The 22,397-nt window shown below is 40.6% G+C and overlaps 2 protein-coding genes across 4 annotated transcripts in view; one reads left to right on the forward strand and one right to left on the reverse strand.

Moving 5' to 3' along the window:
• klf12b (Kruppel like factor 12b) overlaps positions 1-13,759 on the forward strand; it is a 38,334-nt gene extending 24,575 nt beyond the window's left edge. For all 3 annotated transcript variants that reach the window (XM_084954730.1, XM_084954731.1, XM_084954729.1), the window contains 3 exons: positions 1,859-1,994; positions 7,668-7,825; positions 9,471-13,759. In XM_084954730.1, the coding sequence (XP_084810856.1) occupies positions 1,859-1,994; positions 7,668-7,825; positions 9,471-9,652 (476 nt within the window). In that variant the 3' untranslated portion in view covers positions 9,653-13,759. The remainder of the gene's footprint in view (positions 1-1,858; positions 1,995-7,667; positions 7,826-9,470) is intronic.
• A 1,242-nt stretch (positions 13,760-15,001) lies between these two features.
• On the reverse strand, positions 15,002-19,470 carry klf5b (Kruppel like factor 5b). The gene is made up of 4 exons (XM_084954727.1): positions 19,109-19,470; positions 17,347-18,277; positions 17,171-17,230; positions 15,002-16,818 (listed from the first exon to the last, which is right to left on the reverse strand). Exons 1-4 carry the CDS (start codon positions 19,286-19,288, stop codon positions 16,640-16,642), a joined length of 1,350 nt encoding a protein of 449 aa, XP_084810853.1. The 5' UTR covers positions 19,289-19,470; the 3' UTR covers positions 15,002-16,639.
• Between the last annotated feature and the right edge of the window lie 2,927 nt (positions 19,471-22,397).

Here is a 22,397-nt window from a genome sequence, read left to right on the forward strand (position 1 = left end):
CAAATCAAAAATGAATTAAAGCCATAGAAAAAATATCTATATCTGTCTATCCATCTATATATAGAGAGAGTTTTTTTGTCCCTGCCTTATCTGGAATTTCAAGTGTCACTACTGGCCGGTGGTTAAACAAATAAGTTGTTGACATTAGGCAAATCCCGAACTAAATCCAGCCCCCCTCCCACCCCCCACCAAGAAAACTTTAATGCGATTATTAAAGTTCTCAGCGTAGATATGAGGTGCACACTCACTCGCTTTTCACATACATACACAGGTTGGCCATCCTCTTTCAGAGAAGGCGGGTACCCTTTCTTTCACTGCTGTCTCCCTGTCTCCGGTAGGAGGTTGCCATGGAAACAGGGCTTGACTGGAAACAACAGGAGAGAAAGGAAGAAATCCGCTGCTCTGCCCACCTCTCCACCACTCCTCCTTTGTGTCCCTAGTTCAAAATACCCCCACCCTCCAATCCCCATTTCCAAAACGCGATGTATTTCTAGCTAATTACAGGTTTTCCATAGGGTTCGGCGAGCTGGTGACCACTCTGCATGTCTTAGTCTACAACAACAGCAGAAACCTTTAAAAGCAAAAGCTCCAACTGAGTTACAGCATTATTTCTGTGTCCAACCCACCCCTCCAGTAATAACACCATGTCTGCTCCTAACTCTAGACCATTATTATGGGCCATTATGGCCACAGTCTCAGCTGAGAGGGCAGAGAAGGTGAAGTCCTGATAGCTTATAAAAGCACCCTGGCTTACAGTAGATGGGGATGTTGTAGACCTCAGTGGAAAATACTGTATGTCTCAGTATATTCAGTGTTTCCGGTGATTTTAAGCGAGAATAGCCTTTACAGAACCGTTAACAGTGTACATTTTTTAAGTGCTGTATTAGAATGCCCTGCTGCTAATTCTCCATCTACAGCATGTCTTTGTTTTTTTCTTCTGATATTAATTTATTGTGTTATCCGGGATTTTCGCCGCATCTGTCGGCTGAAAGAGAAAGAATGGACAGAATGGCTCCAGGCTCTGGCAGTATATCTGATGAGCTGTCCAAGGGACAAGTTTTCACAGCTTGTAGAATAGATGTAACCTTACTGCGTAGCTCAAGAGACAGAAACCACTGAGCTCACTGGCTCAGAGGGTCATGGTTCAACAGCATTATGGTCTTTTTTTCCTTGTTTTTCATGGTTTTGGTCCATGTTGTGCAAAAGGAAACAAGCACCCACATATACAGTTTGCTTGTTAATTTTCGAGGTTGAAGAAATTAGCAGCTGATCTCTTCAGGTGTTGTGTACAGGTTCGTCGCTATGATGAATATGATTCTATTTCAGGTGTGCATACTGTATAGAGGACCAGATGCTCACAGTTGCTCTCATGCGTGCACATGTTCTTTTAAGTTGGAAACAGTAACAAATGCGCAAATGTTTTCACACGCTGCTGACAGGCAACAACAGCTAAACAGTGCTCCACCCTGTAGTCTTATCTTTGTGGTTGGAGGCAGATAGAGATTATGTGCACACGTGTGTCCTTTTCGCATGCTACTCTGTAAGTACGCAACCTCTGGGTACAGAGTCACGGTTGACTGTTCTGTCCTCCAGTTAAATGTTTCGTTTGATTGACAGCTCCTGAGAGAAAATACTGGCAAGTACTGAGGCCATCTCAACTCACGCTCAGCTACTGCATACAGTATGCTAAATAATGGCACACAAAAGAATACTTTTGGGGTTATTCGGATGAAATTGTATATAAAGGAGGTACTTCATTACAATTAGAAAGACGCACAATGTGATATGCCTTATAAGTTTACAGCGCCAGCTCCAGTTTCATGTGCCTGTCTCCCATGTCTGTGTCCCATCCTCACAGCACACATAGACCCCAACGGCCTGTCGCCAAGGCAGATCAAAAGTGACAGCGATGACGATGACCTGCCAAACGTGACCTTGGACAGTGTTAATGAGACCGGCTCTACCGCGCTGTCTATAGCCCGTGCTGTACAAGAGTGAGTATATTCATTTTTTTATCTTGAACACACGCCCGAAATCCTGGCGCTGACTTTTTCTTCTTTGCTAACTTTAAAGCCATAAATGAAATGTGGATCTCTGCCATGAGTTGGGTCGGAGTTATGACAACAAGATGCTCAGAAGTATGTGGCTTTGGTTTTTGCGTTCTTTACCAGTGACCGGTGTTAAATTTGGTTATATGAAAGTTTCAGTTTGTTCCACTGGTGCGTTATTGTTAGTGCTGGGGAAAGCAAATTTATGCGAACTACTGTTACTTTGCTTTATTACTGAGCCAAGTAGTTAATAATGACAGCACAGCAGAGCTCTTTATTAAAATAAGTAGCACTCTGCATTGCATAAAGGGGAAAAAAACAGCTCACAGAAATAATGCATGAAACTTAATACATGTAAATGTGTTTTATATTATAACATCTTATCATGTGTGCACGCATTTATTAGAGGCTTTTATTTTGAAAATTAAATCATCTTCAATGGATTTAATATGGTAAAATTGAAAAAAAAAATCCCTTTAGTCATCCAAGCCAGTGATGTTGCAGTCTTGAATTTTTGAATAGACAGAGCACAGAGTACTAATATGTTTTTGTGACTCCCTGGAGGAGGGCGTCATTATCAGATCCATTGTAATCCTTAGCATTGTGCATTTCCGTGTGGTTTTGTAACCGCTCTTCCACTCTTTGGATGTGTCTGCGTGGGCGTGCATCTATATGCCTGTATGCATATGGCTCAGACATACTTTATGCCCTGTTCGGCCTACAGACATCAACTCCTGCCGTGCCAGTCCATCTGTGTTGAAATGAAAAGTTGATGACAGCGTATAGAATTCTTATCAGAGGGAGGAAATCAGATGCAGAGAAGCATTTGGCTCGTCCTTGTTGCGCTGCTGCTCATAAACCCAGAACAGTCATAATTGCCAGCCTGGGTAGACTCAAGTTAATACCCATCAGGCTTTTATTTAGACTAACTATAAGGAAAGTATTCCAGGACTCCTTGAGAATCCTGCTAATGCTGTAGCGACATTAACAAGGCTGCCGGCACTCACTGTGTTTTGTAATGTTCTAGCTGGCAGGTTTGACATTGTGTACTAGATGTTGTATTGTTTGTTTGTCATCCATTGGCTGTGTGACCATCTACTGTAATTAACCTAAATGTTTTATTGTAGTTCCAAAGTACAGCACATAATAGTAAAGCTGTGGTTCAGTGTTACAAGTATAGGTTGCTGTGCTTCAGACACACACAAGCACACACGCACCGGAGGACTCAGGTTTCGATGCAGGTTATTGAAAGGGACAGGCGTGCCCCTGAGTGCCACACGTGGGCACCGGGTGGTCAGAGGAGAACAGAGGTTGGCAGGACACAACCTTTCACAGCCCAAGCTTTCACTATGGCGATAAATCACCAGCCAGGGTTAGCATTGCCCTGCCAGGGCCTGCCCACACACTCACTTCTCTGTGTGCAAAGTGCAGACTGTGCTGTGTGGAAACTCCTGTGTGCACGCTGTGTATGTGACTGTGACTGTGCGTGCGTGTGTGTTAGTGTGAAAAAAAAGTATGTGTGCACTTCTGTAAGTATTAATCCTCCGGTGTGTGTGTGCGTGTTTTGTACTGTATGCATGCACGTGTTTTCTGCACAGTGGACAGAACAGCTGGTTCCAGAAGGAGGTCAGCCATTGTCAACAGGAACACAGACTTGCATGTTTGTCTGTGAAAAACAAAGCAGTCTGTAGTCTTCTTGAGTTACACGCCGGTTTGGCCGCAGAGAGGAAGAATGTGCGTTGTGCGTTGACATAGCACATGCACTCGATGGACATCTGCACCGCAACAGAAGCCGACTTATAAACATATCAGTCCACTGCGTCGCTATATTGCCTTTCTTTTCATTTAAATGTGTATGCCGCGCTTGTGGAAAGAGCAGCTTTACATAATTTGGCAGCCACATTTACACAAGCAGTCACCCAGAGAGCATCAGAGAGGTGAGGTGTAAGGGCGGAGGACGGGAGTGCCTGCAGCCTCCAATCCAGGTATCCATATATAAATAAATGAGTGAAAGGAGAGTTGGGTAGAGAGCGAGTTTGTGTGTATCATGTGCTACTTGGTCAGCCTCCTCCATATTCATGCGTTTCCCTGGGGATCAGAGGATAGGCTATTGTGGGAGAGCGCAAGTGAAAGAGAGGAAGACAGAGAGGAGAGGTGTGTGAGGCTGGGGGCAGGGGCTTGTGTTGGGAGGGTTGTCTCTGTTGAAGTCTGGCGGGTCCCCAAGGACCTGGGGGGCCAGAGAGCAGGTGGAGGGAGGAGATGTGGGCGAGGTGAGGGGTAGTATCCTCGGACAGGTACAGGAATGCCCGGTGGGCAGTGTTCCAGCGCACACATACACAAACTTGAGCACTCCCTTTCCTGTTTTCTTGATAATTCCACCAGTGCCTTGAAGCAGGTCGTGCTGTTGCTGTGCTCAAGCCGGTGTTGTGACCCCGCTGCGGGTGAGGAGTTAGAAATATGTATTGTGCTTGTATTGTGGGAAATCCCTAATGCAGGTGACACACACTCATTCCCCATGCTCCCCGTCTTTCTGTCGTACGGGTAGAGCCCAGCGGATGATGAGGGGAGAAAAAAAACCCAAAAACGGGGAAACAAAGGAACAAAAACAGAGGTTAGCTCTGTTTGAAATTATTCTCAGCTGTACTTCCCATTTCTTCCTGCTACTTTGGGAGACACAAACAGACACATTCATACAAGCATTATGCTGCGGTGACTCAGGGTTCAAGGCAGAGTGAGTTTTCCTCTGGGCTCTAATGAGAAAATAGAACCAATTCGCGGTCACACAAGAACTACATTATAAGCATGAAAGATCCAAAGAGATACATTTTGTGTGCTTTCTTGCATTTAGGATTATTATTAGATTTTTAAAAATGACAAAATTAATTTATGCATCTATAATGAGGTAGTAAAAGTGAAGACTTCTTGTGCGTTTACAACGCTATCGTTGAAAAGCACCGAATTCCTGCCACTTTTTTTTCTTGTTAAATGCTCTTAATTGACATCTATCAGGTTATCAAAATACTCATATATTATATAATAGTAATAATCAGGCAAATCGCATGAATGTATGTGTATTCATTGTGAGTGTTTAGCAGGAGCTTAAATCAGTAGGTCTAGTAATAACTCTGTCACAGTATTTCATATTCAGTTCTCTTTAAGCCTTTAACTTTTATGGCTATTTTTCAATTATGCACTGAATTCTGCTCACTGGCTTTTTTGTTGTGACCCAATTTCCTCACTTGAATCATTAAAATGTCATTTAAGCGGGATTAGAAGTTTTCCACTGTTTACCTTTATGTCACTGGTGAGCGGTGGTGAGCAATGGCCGTTCATCTTTGAGAACTGGAACATTTCTCACTTAATTTTTTTTTTTTTTTTTACAGATGCACAAAACGTCTATAAATACTCCCACTACTGATTAAACCAATCTGTCGCTGAGCTCTTGAAATGCAGCAGCGTTGTATTCGGTGAAATGATTTATGATGGTTGCTTGTTCTTTGTTTTAGAAGCTGTTGTACTCAGACCTTCCTAAATTATATCATAATCATGAAGTCACTTCATGGATGAAGTCAGAATGTAAACATCCGCCTCATCTGCTCGATGGTCTGAGCTCAGAGTGTTTCCACTGGCTCTTCTCTTTACTTTCCCGGGCAGACACACACACAGAGTTCTACAGCACCTCTGACTCTAAACGGCCCTCTAAATTTTCATCTAGATTATATGTGATGCGGGAACCTCATCAATCATTTCGAGAAAAGGAGTTTAACTCTTCGTCTAAAATTCTTCGTTTGTTTTGTCATCACGTTACAGTGCGATATTCCCTGAGCTTAGAGAGTGAGAGAGAGAGAGAGAAATGAGAGGGGAAATGGAGTTCACTTCATATCTGACCTGTGTGCTCATTTCCTGTACAGCTTCAGATTGGCAGTAAGCCAAGAGTAACAGGTGATCTGTATGCATGCGTGCGCTTCTGTTTCAGTGTATTTATATAGCCTGCGTATAGCTATGTGTGTATCTTTGTTGTGCGTGTATACTGTATCTGCATTTGACTATGCTTTGGTGTAAGACAGAGAGACAGGAAGTGGGTTGTGTGCGGTGGAGACAGTTCACTGGAGGGCCTGTCTGGCAGCCCCTGTTCCTCTGACATGATTTTAGCAGTTCCTCCTCCCGCTACTCTGCTGTTATCTTACCCACTTCACCCTTTTACCTGTTTCCGAGCCTCACAGCATAAGCAGAGAACCCTGTTAAATATATCCCAAATATATCACTCCTCCCCCCTTTACAAAACAGAGATGTTCTTGTTTTCGCTCAATATCGTATCTCAGTTTTTCTCGCCAGTTTGCCGGCTGCGTGCACGAGTCATGTGTTGTGTAAAAAGGTGCTCACTGTTGCACAGTCAACAATCATGGGCGAGGCATGAACTTCTGACCGCCTCTTGCTGCCTTCTGGATTTCTCTCTGGGTTGTGTGCTTGTGTGCAGCGCTGCCTTCAGAACACAAAGATGACAGTACATTCAGATTAACTAAAGATATGATGACTGTACTCTGCAACTGCGCTCACAAACACTGGCAAGTCAGACATGCATGTGAAACCGCACACACATGCTCACTGACACAGGCACACACTTTGCAGCATTGCTTCACAATGACAAATACAGTAGACGGTGATACTGACTACTTGTTGGAGAGGAAATGCCAAAATGCAATGAGTACATAAATCACTCAGAAGCTGTTAAACTGACTCAACAACACAGAGATTTTAAAAAAGACAAAAACTTCTTCATCTCACCACTTTTGCTTTAACAATAGTATTGGAACCATACGAATATCAGCCCTCTTACCTTACATACTTTTTCAGAGGTACTTAAGTAGAGTTGCACTGCCACCTGCTGGCAAAGCTGCTGCTCTGCCACCTTCAATCTGTCTATCTTTCAATATTCACTGTATACTGTCTCTTTTTTGCATTTCAAAAATACATATATGTTGATTCCATTTAGAAACGCACTACTTTTTACAAGAAAGAGATAAAATGGTTGTACTTATTGAGGGCATCAAAATCATCCACAAATCAGAAGACTGGTGGTTTGACTCCTAGAGTCTGACATGTTGAAATGTCTTTGGGTAAGATGAACCCCAAATCGGTGCTGATACATCTATTGGTGTGTGACTGTGAGCTCTAGATCAAGCGCATAAAGCAAAGTGCTGTATGAACGTCTTTGTGCACTGTGTGCTTCCAGTGTAAATGCATAGTGAGCTCTCACTGAGCACACAAAAGCACTCTGTAAATACCAGTCTGTCTTTTATCTACACACCTTTTCCTCTCTTAACACAATAACTAGTGACGTTACAGCCGGTATGACGGTTATGTTTTATGTTCTTTTGGTTGCATAAAACAAAAACTTTAACCTTTTATTGCAAATGGTAAATGGTGCAATAATGCATGTTAAATAAACACTGCAATATTCTTCAGCAGGTTTTGAATTGAAATGTACTGTAAACTTTAATTAAAATGACTGACTTATTCTTCAAAACTTTCAACAACTGCTCTTTATCACGGAAGAAGACAAAGACACCATCAGACTCTAATAATGTTATCTGTTGCTACTTTTTGTCCTCCTTGCAGTTCCATGTCCCCGTTCAGTATCGACAGCATACGGCGTCCTCGGAGGTCGGAGTCACCGGATTCCAAAAAGAGAAGAATCCACAGATGTGACTTTGAGGGGTGCAATAAGGTGTACACCAAAAGCTCGCATTTAAAAGCACACCGGAGGACGCATACAGGTCAGTAAATCTACGTGTGAGAACAGTTGTTGTGAAATGCTGTTATTTTATTTTGATGCTGTTAAATGCTATTTGTTTAAGTCTAAGTGAGGTGGCATTTCACATTTTGAGAAAGTGTCCGCTGAAAACCACTTTAGAGTCTTGACTCACTGAAGAAGAGCGTTGAGCAGCTAAACTTATTCTTATCTGTCTCATGAACGCAGTAAGACAAGACAGCATACGGCATCTTGGAACATTTTAATTACTTTTTGTGAAGGCTGATTGTTCTTAACATGATTTATTTCATGAAAAGTGCTAAAACAATTACAGCTGTTCCTAATGAAACGTTCTCCCGTTGTTGTGGACGGACACTGAAGTTATAGCTTCCTTAAATCATTTCAAGCCTCAGAGTCTGCTTTAAGTAAAAGGTGTATACTGATTGTAAATTGTATGGCTCCCTGGCACAACGTTATAGCACCACACAAGAAATTATACATTATTCTGTTCACACATTGAGAAGAACGTTACTACTCTGCACGCTTTTTTTAATGGTCAAGCATTATTTAAAGAATTGGTCTCGCAGTAGAGTCGTAAAAGAAATTTCTATAAATCATAAAACTGTGGCATATCATGATTAAGTGCATATACACATATGGAGACCATTTATGCAAATGAAATAAGCATGTTGCGTTCATTACCCCAACCGTGTAGATCTTTGATGATTGTGACACCTCACGTTATAAAATCAGTCATTTCTCCCAGGCTGCTGCAAAGCCTGACTTTTCAGCCAGCGCACCAACTGACAAGCAGTGAACATTAAGCTGTTAGGATAATGGAAAATGCTTTTCCCTGTAAAAGGTCTCTGACCTCAGTCCACAATTAGACTTTTTTTTATTTGACAAGGTTTCTATGGAAAAAAAACAAAGACACATTTTGCCATCTAAAGTCAAAATTTGAGGTTATTCTCTCCAAATTTCAATTTAATTACTTAGAAATTTCAAGTTATTTTCTAAATTTTGAGTGATTTTTCTTAGAGGTTTGAGTTAGAAAGGCAACTTTTTGAGATTTGAAATTTTTGAGATAATAACCTTAAATTTTGACTTATGGGTAGCAAAGGTGTCGGCTCTTGGCCTGTTATAGAATATAGCATATCAGTTGTTTAGCCAATATACAGCAATTTGCTGTTTATTCACTGGAAACCATATAGACTTTAAAGGCAGTTTGAGGTCCAACAGTATAGACTGCTCAGAATATTAAGATAACACTTGATCAAATTCATGTTTCGTTTTTTGCCGTGACTTTGAATCCAGGCTTTAAAGGATTGAAGATTTTGTTTTTTGCTGACCACTCTTGCATCATTTTGTGCTTCCACAGTCTTTCAGTGAAGACTTTCAAATTGAATATTTCCCTGTCAAAATCTGATGCGTGACTTATACATTCCCGTAATTTTTTTGTGTTTAAATATTTTCTATAATATCTCATCAGACATCCATACCATTTTAGTGAGTTATATAGATTCTTGAAACTTGTGCGACTTGTGCACTACCAAAGTGGACATTAGGTTAGCGGTAATTCATGGATTATCACTCATCAAGTGCAGATTTTCCAAATTAATTTGCCGGAAATGTGACTGAACATGGACTGTGTTTTCTGACTTCCTTTCCAGGTGAAAAGCCATACAAGTGTACCTGGGACGGTTGCACCTGGAAGTTCGCCCGCTCTGATGAGCTGACGAGGCATTACAGGAAACACACAGGGGTGAAGCCCTTCAAGTGTGCAGACTGTGACCGCAGCTTCTCCAGATCTGACCACTTGGCCCTGCACCGACGGAGACACATGCTGGTGTGAATCAGATGGAGCGCGATAAAGAGAGAGATGGAGAGGTCAACGAAAAGACACACACTCACATGCATACACAGGCAGCCGGGGGAGCGGGATCTCCCTGTGAATGTTTTCAGCCGGCCTGGACGCGCACACACACACACACACACTATCACACTCGCACCCACGTACAGACACAGACGCACACATGCGCTCATCCTTCATAAGGAGAGAAGACGGAGACAGAGAAGACTGATGGACGATGGTGCACAGAGCTTGAGGAGCACAAAACAGGGTCACTTCTGGATCCTCTTTGGTTTGGAATGAAGAGACGGCAGGATCTTTTATTGTCTTTGCTTGGAGTATAATAGGGAACTGTCTTTTACAGCACTGTTCGTAAATGTTTCACTTTGATTTTTAAGATTAACTCTTTATTTGGACAAAAAAAAAAGTATAATGCAATTGCAACTGTCTTTTTTTTTTTTTGGTGTCTTTCTTTTCATTATTGTTCCAAACGGCTGCTTTTCCAGCATTCATAATGTGAAAGACCCCGTTGTAAGGAATGGATTTCCTGTGTGAGCAGGAAGAAGTTTGGCCTCGACTGGATCACGGAACGGACTTGGATGTAGTTGAAGTTACAGGTAGTGTTTTTTCACCACGCCCCCCTGTGTGAGTCTGATTTGTGACCAGCAGGGGGCACCATTTAATCACAAGTGGTTTCATTTTCCTGCTGGCTTCTGCTCTTAGATCTGAGGCATCCCTTGTAGAAGCTAAAAGAAGGTTGGACTTTCACCTTTCTCATCGCCTGCAAACTGTAATCAAGATAGACTCAAATGCCCACAACCCGAAAAGATCAACCTCATCAGCACCTCCACTTTTTCAGTCATTCAATGCCTGTTTTCATAAATGGAAATAGGACTTGCATATCATCGCACCAGCACACACCATTGATGATCCACTCACATGGCCGGACAACTCCAAATCTCATCAGTGCTGTTCTTTATGTTTATGTTGAGCCTCTTCAAAGCATTTATTAGAAAAAGGAAAAAAAAAATCTGGTGGATTTTGAGCTGTGATTAGCAATCAGTAAAGTGCAATCTTAAAGGATAAATATACTTCAGTATAAAAATGTTTTGTTTATTGGGTTTTGCTTCTTTTTTAATGCCTGCTTATTGCTTATGTTTGACTCAGAAAATACAACCCCTCATGTACAGTGAACTGAACAATCAGAGGAGATTTCCAGTATGTGAAAAAATAGAGGCACCTTACAGACTTTTATTGTGTCCTGACATTTCTCATTTTTTTAAAAAAAAGTCATTCACCTCTGTCGTTTTTTTTCCGCTGGGTTTAACAGAAAAAAAAGGAATTTGTGTTGTGGTTTTGCACAGCACCGCACCACTTGTCCATAAAATGACACTGACACCAGCTGAAGTGTTACAGGGATAGTGTGGCACCTGGTGTACAATACAGAAGAGCAATACATTCTGAACAAAGTGATGGGAAGGAACATTAAACCTCCTCTTTGTTCTGTTTGCTGATGTCAATATCCGAGGAGAAGTTCCCAGCTTGGCCACCTCCTCACGCTCTGTACCGCAACTCCCTCCGTTACTGACTGGTTTCTAATCTGATGTCTCCCAGCTGGTGATTGTCTCCACATGTATCATTTCTATTCTTGTCGTTTGTCTCAAACACAAACAAAGTCACTTGAAATCGCCTCAGACCAGATATAAGTTATGATTTATATCTGATTTACCTGAGATTTGGTCATGTAAAAAGCAGAAAAATGCAGGAATTGCACACATGCATACACAAATACATGCACACTGTTTTTTTCCGTTCTTTTTTTCTGTGTGTGTGTTTGTATTCACAGCAGGAGTACCTTTTAGAAGCAGTTTCCGGCAGAGATATATTTATTGGAAAGCATCACTTAACCTTAATCAGGAAATTCAATTAAAAATATATTTTTATAGACCTAATAACAGACATTTTTGCAAGTATTTCCAGCGCTCTTTATGCTACGTAAAAGCTTCGGACATAAAATATCAGGCCAACCAATGTTATTCGATAATGCTGCCAAATGCATCTATTGGACCTAGGCCAGTAAAAAAGAAAAATGTTAACCTTTTTGATTACGGTACCTTGAAATCCATACACTTGCACGCTAATGCACAAACTTGGATTCCACATTCTCACTTTCAGTAAAACAGCCAAATCCAGGAAGCAATTTCTGCACGGAAGCGTGCGACGCCCTTCTCGATTTGTTGGAGAACGCATGTTGTCATTATTTATCTGTATTGTTTGTGCACGACATTATGCCCAGTTGTATTAGCATTTTGGCAAAACCATATCAGCACCTTGTTTGTTTGTTTCGTATGATATTCAAATGATTTTATTTCAGATGTCAATTTATAAGCGAATAATCATCATCGTATTTTATCATCCTTATAATGTATTAGAGTGTTTTTATGATTGAGGGGCACGTCTTCATTTGCATATAAATCTTTCTCTTCTGTACAAAGGACATTTTGAAATGTTGTAATATATGTGATAGTGAAGATAAAACTTATTACAAAGTTCTACAGCCTGTACATACATTGGAAAAATAGGGCTTTTGATTAGTAGATGCAGGAAATACATTTATACATGTAAAGTCTTTTTTCAGAGACTGTAATTTATCTAATTTGATATACAGTGAAATGGGGCTAATGGTATTCATCATGTAAATGATCATATGTGATGTTATAGAACAGTTTGCTTTTTATTTTCTCTTTGGTTTGTGGTTAAACACATTCATGATCAAATCATTTTTTTTCAGTTCCCAAGGCTGAACCAGTGTTTGCTAGAATCGACCAATTATTTATACACAGTATTAAGGTACACAATTCCCTGTGTTGCTATTTTGCTATACCCGACAAGAAATTCTACCGATCAAGCACATATCAGCGACACATGTACTCCTGTATTCAGTATATGACGTTGCATGCCTTAATACACCAATTTCTGAAAATCTCAATTTGACTTGAAGATGGTGTCTCCATAGGACAGGGTGTATTGTATTTCCCTTCAGCATCTCTTTCCTCATATTTTAAAGCATAATTTTGTTACGGTAACCAGGGTCAAAGTTATGCAATAATAATAATGAATAGTGCCTCATATCACAAACTTGTAATATCAGCTGCTCTGTGCAGAGCTTCGATTTCAGCACGCGTGCTTGGATTAATAAATTTCAAACGAGAAAACCACGAATTCTGGGGGAAAAAAAAGAAGCACAGACAACATTATGCAAGTCGGACCTCTAATGTTGAACTTTCTTTTCGCACTGAGCCTTATACCATTGTGTACAATGCAGCATCTTCCCATAACACTTTCACAGGCTGTTTATAGCACACATTATTACTTTGCTTGCAATAAGTCACTTCCTCTAAGGGTAACAAAACCGAGTTACAAAGGTCTCTTGGTGTTTCAGCTTCAACACATCAATTCAACATAGTGATTCCATGGAAGATGATGAGGAATCATACTCACAGGAAAAAAGAAAAAAAAAAGAAAGGAAAAAATATCCTGTGGCTGGGATTCCAGCAGTCACACCTCTCTTAATGAATACTTATCTTGCGGTTTCTGTCAGTTCAATATATATTTTACTTTCCGTATAACATCTGCTTTTGATTTTCCTGGTTTTGAAAATTTAGGTAGTGAAGCCAATGCCTTTGTTTCAAGTTTGCTGATATTACGTACAGTAATCGTTGTTCCTGTATTTATGTAAAGTGAGTGTAGTGTAAATATATTCAGATCTTTTCATTCTTACCGTAAAGAAAAATGTGATATTGCTCAACATCGCTTCAAAAAGGGAGATTCTGCTCATGGAATTCCACATCTGTAACAGAAATTTTTAATCCTGATATTTTTCAAAACTTCAACAACAGATGTACTCTTTTTTTTTTTCTCCTGTTACACTTTTTTTTGTTTCCTTTTCTCCGAGAGTTGTTTAAGTATCCAGTCAGTGTTTTTGCCTTTTTCTCTGTATTTTTCATATGGATGGAGCTGTGAAATTAAAATAAGTTCAAACATATACATGTATATTAATATGAATGGAGGCATGAAGGTTAATAAAGTTGCATTTTGTATGTAACAGACTGGGACGGAGCCAGTTGCTATCTATGACTGAGATGGGTGGAATGTGGTTTCGGTGTCACTTAGACATCCGAGAACTCCCATTCGCTGGCATTCACAAAACTAATCTCACTATTAGGGAAGACGTAGCTGAACAACAGTACAGTGGTCTGTACGCAAAGTTCATCGGATCGCTACTGGAAGCGGAAAAAGACGTTCTGAATCGTTCAACTAAAACATCGTGTAATCGGTGTAATATCACACTGCTTTGTTGTTCTTATGTAGTATCAACAAAGAGTAGTATTTTAAGACCTGGTATTCTCAAACAAGCCTTTTCTGAGAAAAGGTTTCAGCTAAAAGAATGCACCCTGTACTTCCTGTCCTCTGCTCTATTATAACGAGGTCTGGATGAATGTTTCTGTCAGGCAGCAACGGATTGAGATGATTACAATCAATTCCCACTCCACTAAGCATTTTACTGTGCAGGATCTCACCTGAATGATTTATCACTCACTAGAGTCTGAGTTATGTGGGCTTTACTGTACCGTAAGTAATGTAAAGCACTGGGAGGAGGGCTGGGGGGACTTACACTAGTAAATAATCCTCAGAAGAGTTCAGGAGTTCCTCTGCACCCAGGACAAGCTCAGACACCTTCTGTGGCTTTTACAGGTTCTCCTGGTACTTTTTGCAAAATCTTTGCTATGACTCATGTCAGGGACACCTTCCAAGAGTTGCAAACCAAGAAAATGACTTGTTTTGTTTCGATTACACCAGATTGTTAAAAAGGAAAGTCTTGAATCGGGGTGTGGTCCGGACTAATTAGCAAATTCCAGAAAAACTGGCTCCTCCAGCTGGCAAGTGTCCTTGGGAAAGTTAGACAGACTACAAAGGTGCTACATGAGTTCTTTTTATTATCCTTCTAAAACTATCTATATTTTCAGCTTGTAACTTAAAAAATAATGGTGTCAATGAGCCACCTTTAATTTTTTCCCTCCTATTTTGCATAAAAAGCACAATTTCTAAAGCAAAAACCGATCAACATTGCCATGCCTGTTTTTGTGCTATTTCTTCTTCCATACCAGCAAGGTTCACTGAAAGCAAAAGCTGTGGTGTAAAATTATATAATAACGTGCAATATTCCTGCTCTGCAAGCAACAAAAGATTAGCATTAGCATTAGCCAACGTTTTCTCAAGATTTAGCATGGAGACATATGGCTAGAGTAAACCTTTTAAATGTTGTGAATAAATTATCAGACATTTCAAAAGTTAATATTCAACACAAAACATCTTTATTTGCACCGTGAGGGACACACAGCTCCATTGGACATTTGATCAGTTTAGGCTACATGTTAATGTTTCAGCTTTGACACAAACTTCTGACCTTTGTGCATATTTATTTATTCAACAGTATTGCAATAATTCACTGCGCTTCTTTCTTGGCTGGATAAACTTGTAACAGCGTCGACTGTAGCGGCGTAATCTAATCCTTTTTGTACTTTGTAAAACAAAAATAAACAAACCTAATTAATTTTTTTTTAAAAAGGAAATTTTTAAACTGTAATACAATCCAAAAGAAATACATGGTTCCTTTTTTTTATTTTAAAACAGCAGATACAAAATATATACATCTTAAATAACAGAAACTTTAAAATTTGTTTTTGCTAAGCCATATTCAAATTTGGTCAGGTAATAAAGATTTCTATTAATGTTACATTGTGGAAATTAAGAGGAACATAGTGGATGGTTTTAACAGGCAGGGGCAGCTTCGTTTTTCATTCATTCATTCATTCATTCAAAAAAAACCAAAAACAACTAAGCAGTTAAAGGCACTTTCAAAAAGGTGTTTGATATTTGGAGAGAAGTCAAAGAAACCATCAACTTTCATAGATGTTCACACTGAAAACATTAAGTGTCAAATTAGGCTCACCCACATGTTTTGATTTCTCCACGATGACAACGAACAGGAGAGAGAAAATAAATGTTCCCAAAGATATTGTAAATTGTTTCAGCACTTCGAATTCCTAATATAAAATGAGATCTCGCTGAAAGTTAAACACCACAGTCGTGGAAAGTGTTCACAGAAATCCTAAAATCAAGATGCAACATTTGGATTCATCTCCTGCACTTAGAAAAAAAAAGACAACCCTCTCTGTAATGACCATGTGTCAGAGCACAGATAAAGATCATTCACCGTGCTGGTCATTCAACGCTTAATATCTCATACCAAGTGTCCTCATGTTGTAAGCAATGCAATCACCACATGGCTCACAAACAATGCCCACCACCCCCTCGATGTTTATTCTTCCTGCTACCGCTTCAGAAAACTCTGCAACTTGCTTTCCTGCAACTTTAACTTAAGTGCTTTTACTTTCTATATTACACAAATGCACAACCAACCCGTTGACCTACTAGCTGCAACAACATCCTCCTCCCTCCGGCTAATAGCATACATAGATATCTGCACTTACAGTGTAGCAGTTTGCAGCATACTAAATAAATGCCCCTACGACACGTGGGTGATATGATGTGTACAATGAAAACACCTAAATATAAAATTTAGATTTCAAAATGTTTTTGTGTAGAATTAAAATAAAATCTTAAAAAAGATACGTTATTACATTATGTACTTTTTTTTTTACTAATACCTATGCAAATATCCCCTAAACTGAGGCATTTGTGTGGAAAAAAAATAAGGCAACCATAATATTTGATCTTTTTTACATTATTATTATTCTTATTTGTGGGCCAGCACTGCTAAGATTATCTGCCCCTTTTGGAGTGAGTGAAATAAGTTTCACAGTTTTTAACATGTTTATTTGCTGATATGCATATGATGGTATTTTGTCCAAAAAAACAAAACAAAAAACAGGAAAGGAAGATTGATGTTTTTATAGGAAGAGGTTTCTAGCTCTGGTGTCTCTTCATGTGCAGGGCCAGGTGGTCAGAGCGGGAGAAACAGCGGTTACACACTCCACACTGAAAAGGCTTTGCCCCGGTGTGTTTCCTGTAATGGCGTGTCAGCTCATCAGAGCGGGCGAAGCGCCACTCACATCCCTCCCAGGAACAGTGGTACGGCTTCTCACCTTCATCGGGAAGAAGTTGAAGAATAAAGGTAGCCAGTCATTATATATTTAAATATATTTGAATTCCTTCAATATTTAATGTTATGCAAGAAAAAAAAACCCAAACTACTCCATCCAATTAAAAAAAACAAACTCACACTAAGCCACAACTGTGAGTCATAAATCACACCGTGTCCTGTCTTCGTCCCGGCTCTCTTTGTGAGAGCTGCGGGTTTATGTGATTTGACAGCAGTGAGATGTGGGCCAGGTCTGTCAGCAGACAGAATGCATCTGCAAGCCAAGTGCAATTTTTCTGCCTGGCAACGTCACCAATTTCATCCAAAAATAAGAAGTGCAACTCAGAACATTTTACCTGTGTGCGTCCGCAGATGAGCCTTTAAGTGAGATGACTTTGTGTATACTTTCTGACAGCCTGTAAAAACAAACAGATAAAGCTCATTAAGTACTTGCATTTTATATCTTTTTTAATGTTGACAAAATTTAAACTCAAATTTATTGTTGTTATGGAGACCGAACAGAAGTCTTAACCTGGGACGTCACAGTGGTGAATCCGCCGTCTCTCCAGATCAGGATTATTCCTTCGATTGTACTTAACTGGAGCCGACTGAGCCAACACCGGGGACAGCGGGCCAATACCCGGCGTTGTTTGAACTGGTGTCAGGCTTGAACGCTGTACTGGTCCAGAACCTGAACTTTGGATGAATCCAGACGTGGAAATTTGATCTTGGTTTTGGATTGGAGCTATGCTGGGTGTCTGTCCAAGATCAATGGAATTGTGGGTCTCAAAATTTAACTTAGAGGCGATGCTGGCTTCGTAGGATGGAGGTGGGGAGAGGTTGTGAAGGACTCCTTTGTCCCTGTCTGGACTTGAGGGCTCAGAGTTTGGCGGAGAAGGTGGCAGATAGGTTGATCCTGGCTGATGGCCCACGCGTCGATTAAATGAAAAACATTCGTTCTGCAAGCTGTTCGCAGGTTTCGTAGAATTCGGGACTGGGCCAGCATGAACATTCCCAGTGGGAATGCTTAACGGGGCTATGGGGATGGGGTTCACCTGCGAGCTGTGAACGAGCTGTTCCAAATCAGAGTTCAAAAGCTGAAATAGGGGAACGTCCTGGAAATCTGGCACTTCCTGCTTGATGACGAAGTTACCACTTGCAGTGTCAGCTGCGCAAAAAAACCCTGGGTATTCAGGGACTGCTGGCGATACTCCGCTCCCCTGGCATGCGGGATGCATCAGAGAGTTTGTTGGCTCGGTTTTGATCTGTCTGACAGTCCTGCAAAGGCCTGGGTGCAGATATGTGACATCGGGAAGGAGCAAACTCATGCTGACGCTGTAAGGGGAGGCAAAGTCCTCGGTGAAAGGTGGCTCTAGAGCCAGGGTGCTGTCTCTGCACATCATTTTGGAATTTACTACATCCTGTGGTTGTGAACACAAATAGCTGTCCATCTCGGATTTACCCTGGGAGAGGCAAAACAGAGGAAAATGATCAGGTGAGTCGTAGCAAGATTGTTACTGTGGATGCAAAGACAGCAGAATAGGAAATACAAGTGTTGTGCAATTGATTCAAGCTCACTAATTGCTTAGTTTTAGGACATTTTTCATTCAGATTTATCAAGGTCAGCACTCATCATGCACTCATCTGTTTATATCATTATTTCTTTGGACTTGGAGAAATATTAATTGGGGCAAGAGTTAAGGAAAAATCAGAGACATTCAGAACTTCCCATTATTGCCCATTTAAGGTACTAGAAGTCTGACAATAACAAAAGTAACTGACGTAAATTAATCTGGGATGCATGCTGGGGCCTACTCGTGTGCACCCATCCACATCAAAGACGCCCCCACCACCCCCTCCCTACAAGCAGCAGACGCCCTTCTAAAACACTCCAGGCTAAGCTGTTTCAGAATACATGGCTGAAATTAGAACATGCAGTTGCTCTGCACGACAATGCATCTTCCTCAGGAGTTGTTTCAGGAGCGGGAGCAACGCGTCACATCCCAGCCATGTCCTGTTTGCAATTCCCCCTCCTAACAGTTAGTAAATAGCAGCATCGATGCAGAGGTTAAAAGCCCAGGATTTAGCTGTAATTACACGGGCCTTCCTTCAGTATCGTGGGTCACATCTTTAAATGAAAACAGCCTTTTTTTCTTTCTTTTTTTCTTTTTTTCTTTTTGCTTTGATCAGCAACACACTGTAATCCTGCGTTAAACCTGCTGACACCAGTAAAGCCCGTGATGCTGAGAGGCAGACGGGGAAAGAAAAATAATAATAATAATACGAGCTCCTACCAAATTGTAATCGTGGAAGGAGGAAGTTCCCGGGATGGCATCCCTCGTGTTACAGAGCACTTGTCCATGATCTTCACCTCTAAGACCGTCGGATGTCAATGGTGCGGAGGTTTTCTGGAGGAACTGCGCGTCCTGCCGCGGAGCAACCCAAACATTATTATTCCTCACGGCAGCGGCCATGCAAGCAGAGATTATGGGCAACTATCCGAAATCTTTAGCGAATGAATGCAGCATAAGTGTTCTTTTGTTTCGAAGAAATCTGTAGCAGGAAAACGGCAGCTGTCAAACGTTCATTCTCCCTATTTTGCGCTGGCTTGTCAAATTACGCAACTGCGTGATATCAGCGCGTCTGCAGGGCGGGGCTGAACATGTACAAAATAAACAGGACAACCAGCCGATCGCGATACACCTAGTGTAATGAATACTGTGGTTGTGTGATGGGGTGAAATAGCAGAGGGTGGAAATAACGCCAAAACTCTTGGGGATTAGGGATTAAAGAGTCACTTGCGAGAGAATAAGGTGTCAAGTGTTTGTGAGCATGAAGGAGCGGTTTACAGGCACAGTTCGCAGACATTAGAGCAAAGTGAGTCAGTGACTCGTTGATGGAGTCGGTGCGGAACCCCGCAGGGTTAAACATACTTAAAAAGAATGCTTTGCTTCTTACGCTTTTATAAGAGCTGCAAGTTTTTCAAACTGGACACAGACTTTTGAGGGGAAATATTTTATTATACACATGGTTTTCTTTTCTCTCCCAAATTTCAAAGGAAATTCAGCAATCTTTTTTAACTCTAACATCCCCACAGATAGATTCAAACTGGTGAGTTCTCTGCTTCTCGCTTCGCCAGTAGTTTCGCTCTAATTTCTTCACGTACTCTCTGATTTTGTTCAGAGACAGAGGATCCTGCAGGCTTGTGTCCTGGTGTGGCATGTTAAAAACGCCACTGCAGTGCAGCTGTCTGTCAGGACTGCATACTTGATGCCAACATTCCTGAGCCAGCGACGAAGCTTGCGCGCATATACAGGCTACGCATGTTTCCATCAAAATAGCTCAGCATTTCAATCAAATGCAGCGTACGCCATTGTGCGTTTTAGCACCGATTAACTGTACTGAACTTTAACCTGCAGGTGTTTGAACTTCGTCCTGCGGCAATCCCTGCTAAACTTCCAGTCCTGTATTCATTTTGCACTCTAAAGACTTGGAAATGTGACCCTGGAGGAACTTGCTTTTGTTCTTTACTGTATTTTCTTGGATTTGGCCCAGAAATAAAGGAGATTCCAGCCTTCAGCCCACTCAGATCAGAGTGACAGCAGCTTTATAACTCATCTTAACAAAACAGAATTGACTTGTCGACCACCCCACACACACCCCTCATAATACACTGTGTATATTATGCTACCTATGATGGTTCCACGGGAGCATGCTTGAACTGGAAATATGGGTGTGCCACAATTTGGCACAAATACATATATATATATGTACACACACACACACACACACACACACACACACACACACACACACACACACACACACACACACGTGTATATATATGTATGAAACCTCAGTGTGTGTAAGGATTTCTTTTAATGTGACATTTATTGCCACTCCCATCCACTTTCACCTTCAGGCAGTTCATGTCCTCTTATTAAAATGTTGTAACTACACCCATTGCAGGCTTGACTGAACATGTTTTAAATATGAGAATCGCTCTGGTTACATATGGTCATATTTGAAAGCCAAAATATATGAGGAAAACATGTTTCTAATGTATGCAGCAACTTTATTTAATATTACACAAAAGTCATATTGACTCTTGCACTTTATTTCACAATTATTAGAGATGACTGAAGATTTCTTTTAAAGTCTTTATGGTTTTCTAAATTGCCTCTGCTTTTTCATCTTATGGCTTTCTCTTAACTTACAGTCTTTTTTTTTCTTTTAAGAAATCATCTTACCTTTTGCATTTTAAGATAACCATTATCAAAGATTTTTTTCTACGTATATTTTATAAGATGGTGTGATCATAATATTAAGGGTGGCTTTTAAACTCTTACCTACATCAGGATGAGTCACCCCCAAGAAAATGCTTGCAATTTCAGATGTTTTAATAATGAGAAAAGATTTTTAGAAACACATTCAAATGACTGCTGATCATCCAATTGGGAGCTGACTGATTGCCTGTCATGTGCTGACCTTTAAAAGTGCAATATAAATCCATGGATGTCTCAGCTGCAAGAGGAGCAACTGTCATTCTTGGCTCTTCCTGTACAGTGAATGTGAGCCGAGCCCTCCGCCATATCCCTCGTATTAAAACCTCACAATATGCCCAACAACTGCACAGCGGAGGACAGAGAATGCACGGTATGTGCTTACAGCATCACAACTCCCGTCTCCTTTCACATGGACTAATATGGCCAAGCCAAAATGGGATCGGACAATAAACACATGCATCACATTACTACTGTTGGATTAACGTTTTCGTGCTTTCTTTCTTTTTCTTCTTTTGAAACGAAACAGCTTAATAAGAAATAAATTAGCTGGTTTGTTTCTGTGTAACTGGTATAAATTGTTTTTTATTTGTGCTCGTTTCTTGTCGTGAATAATCTGAGCTCTTGTGAAATTTGCAACACAAGAAATACAAACAAATCTAAGTTACCCTCTATATTTAGTCATCTTCAAGCAGGTGCTTTTCACACCCACCAGAGGGCAATGGTCAGCTGCAGTTGGATATCTTTTTTCCTCATTTGTGCATTTACATAGTGTAGCTTTGTACTGCAGAACCATCAGAGTTTGTGTGCTTTCTACGTAGTTTTATATAGTGTATAATCACCCCCCCCCCCCCCCCCCCCCACACACACACACACACACACACACACACACACACACACACACGAGTGTAATGGGCAGTGGGTTGACATTTTATGCAGTAAATCCACACTTTAATTTAGTGCTACTAATTTTTTAAAGCAAGACCTTTTCTTTCTTTCTTTTTTTAATCTGGGTGGTTTTTTAACTAGACACGTAAAGTTAATTTGAAATCACTGGTTATTTTCATTGTAAATTAAAAGCTTGACTTGACTGAACTGATGCAAGGACAATTATGTTTTTAAAACCTGCTTAATGCAAATTCTCTTTGACTTTCTATATAGTCTTTAAAACATGAAGCAGGCACTCTGCATTATAATTCATTTGATGTCAGCTTTACAAAGCCTGCCCTTGAAAAAATACAATCAATAATTTTTTCTTTGGCTTTATTGTTTTGTCTCAAGTTTGGCTGTGTTACAAGCT

Source organism: Perissodus microlepis, chromosome 16 (assembly GCF_051167445.1).
Source record: "Perissodus microlepis isolate ML-2025 ecotype Zambia chromosome 16, ASM5116744v1, whole genome shotgun sequence".
Classification (NCBI taxonomy): domain Eukaryota; kingdom Metazoa; phylum Chordata; class Actinopteri; order Cichliformes; family Cichlidae; genus Perissodus; species Perissodus microlepis.

What these genes read in the sequence shown, in the direction of transcription:
- klf5b (XM_084954727.1), bottom strand. Translation starts at nt 19,288, where the DNA reads ATGGCCGCTGCCGTGAGGAATAATAATGTTTGGGTTGCTCCGCGGCAG. An exon ending in CCTTCCACGATTACAATTTG is followed by an intron (nt 18,278 to 19,108) that starts GTAGGAGCTCGT and finishes TGCCTCTCCCAG; the next exon opens with GGTAAATCCGAGATGGACAG. An exon ending in TCACCACTGTGACGTCCCAG is followed by an intron (nt 17,231 to 17,346) that starts GTTAAGACTTCT and finishes TTGTTTTTACAG; the next exon opens with GCTGTCAGAAAGTATACACA.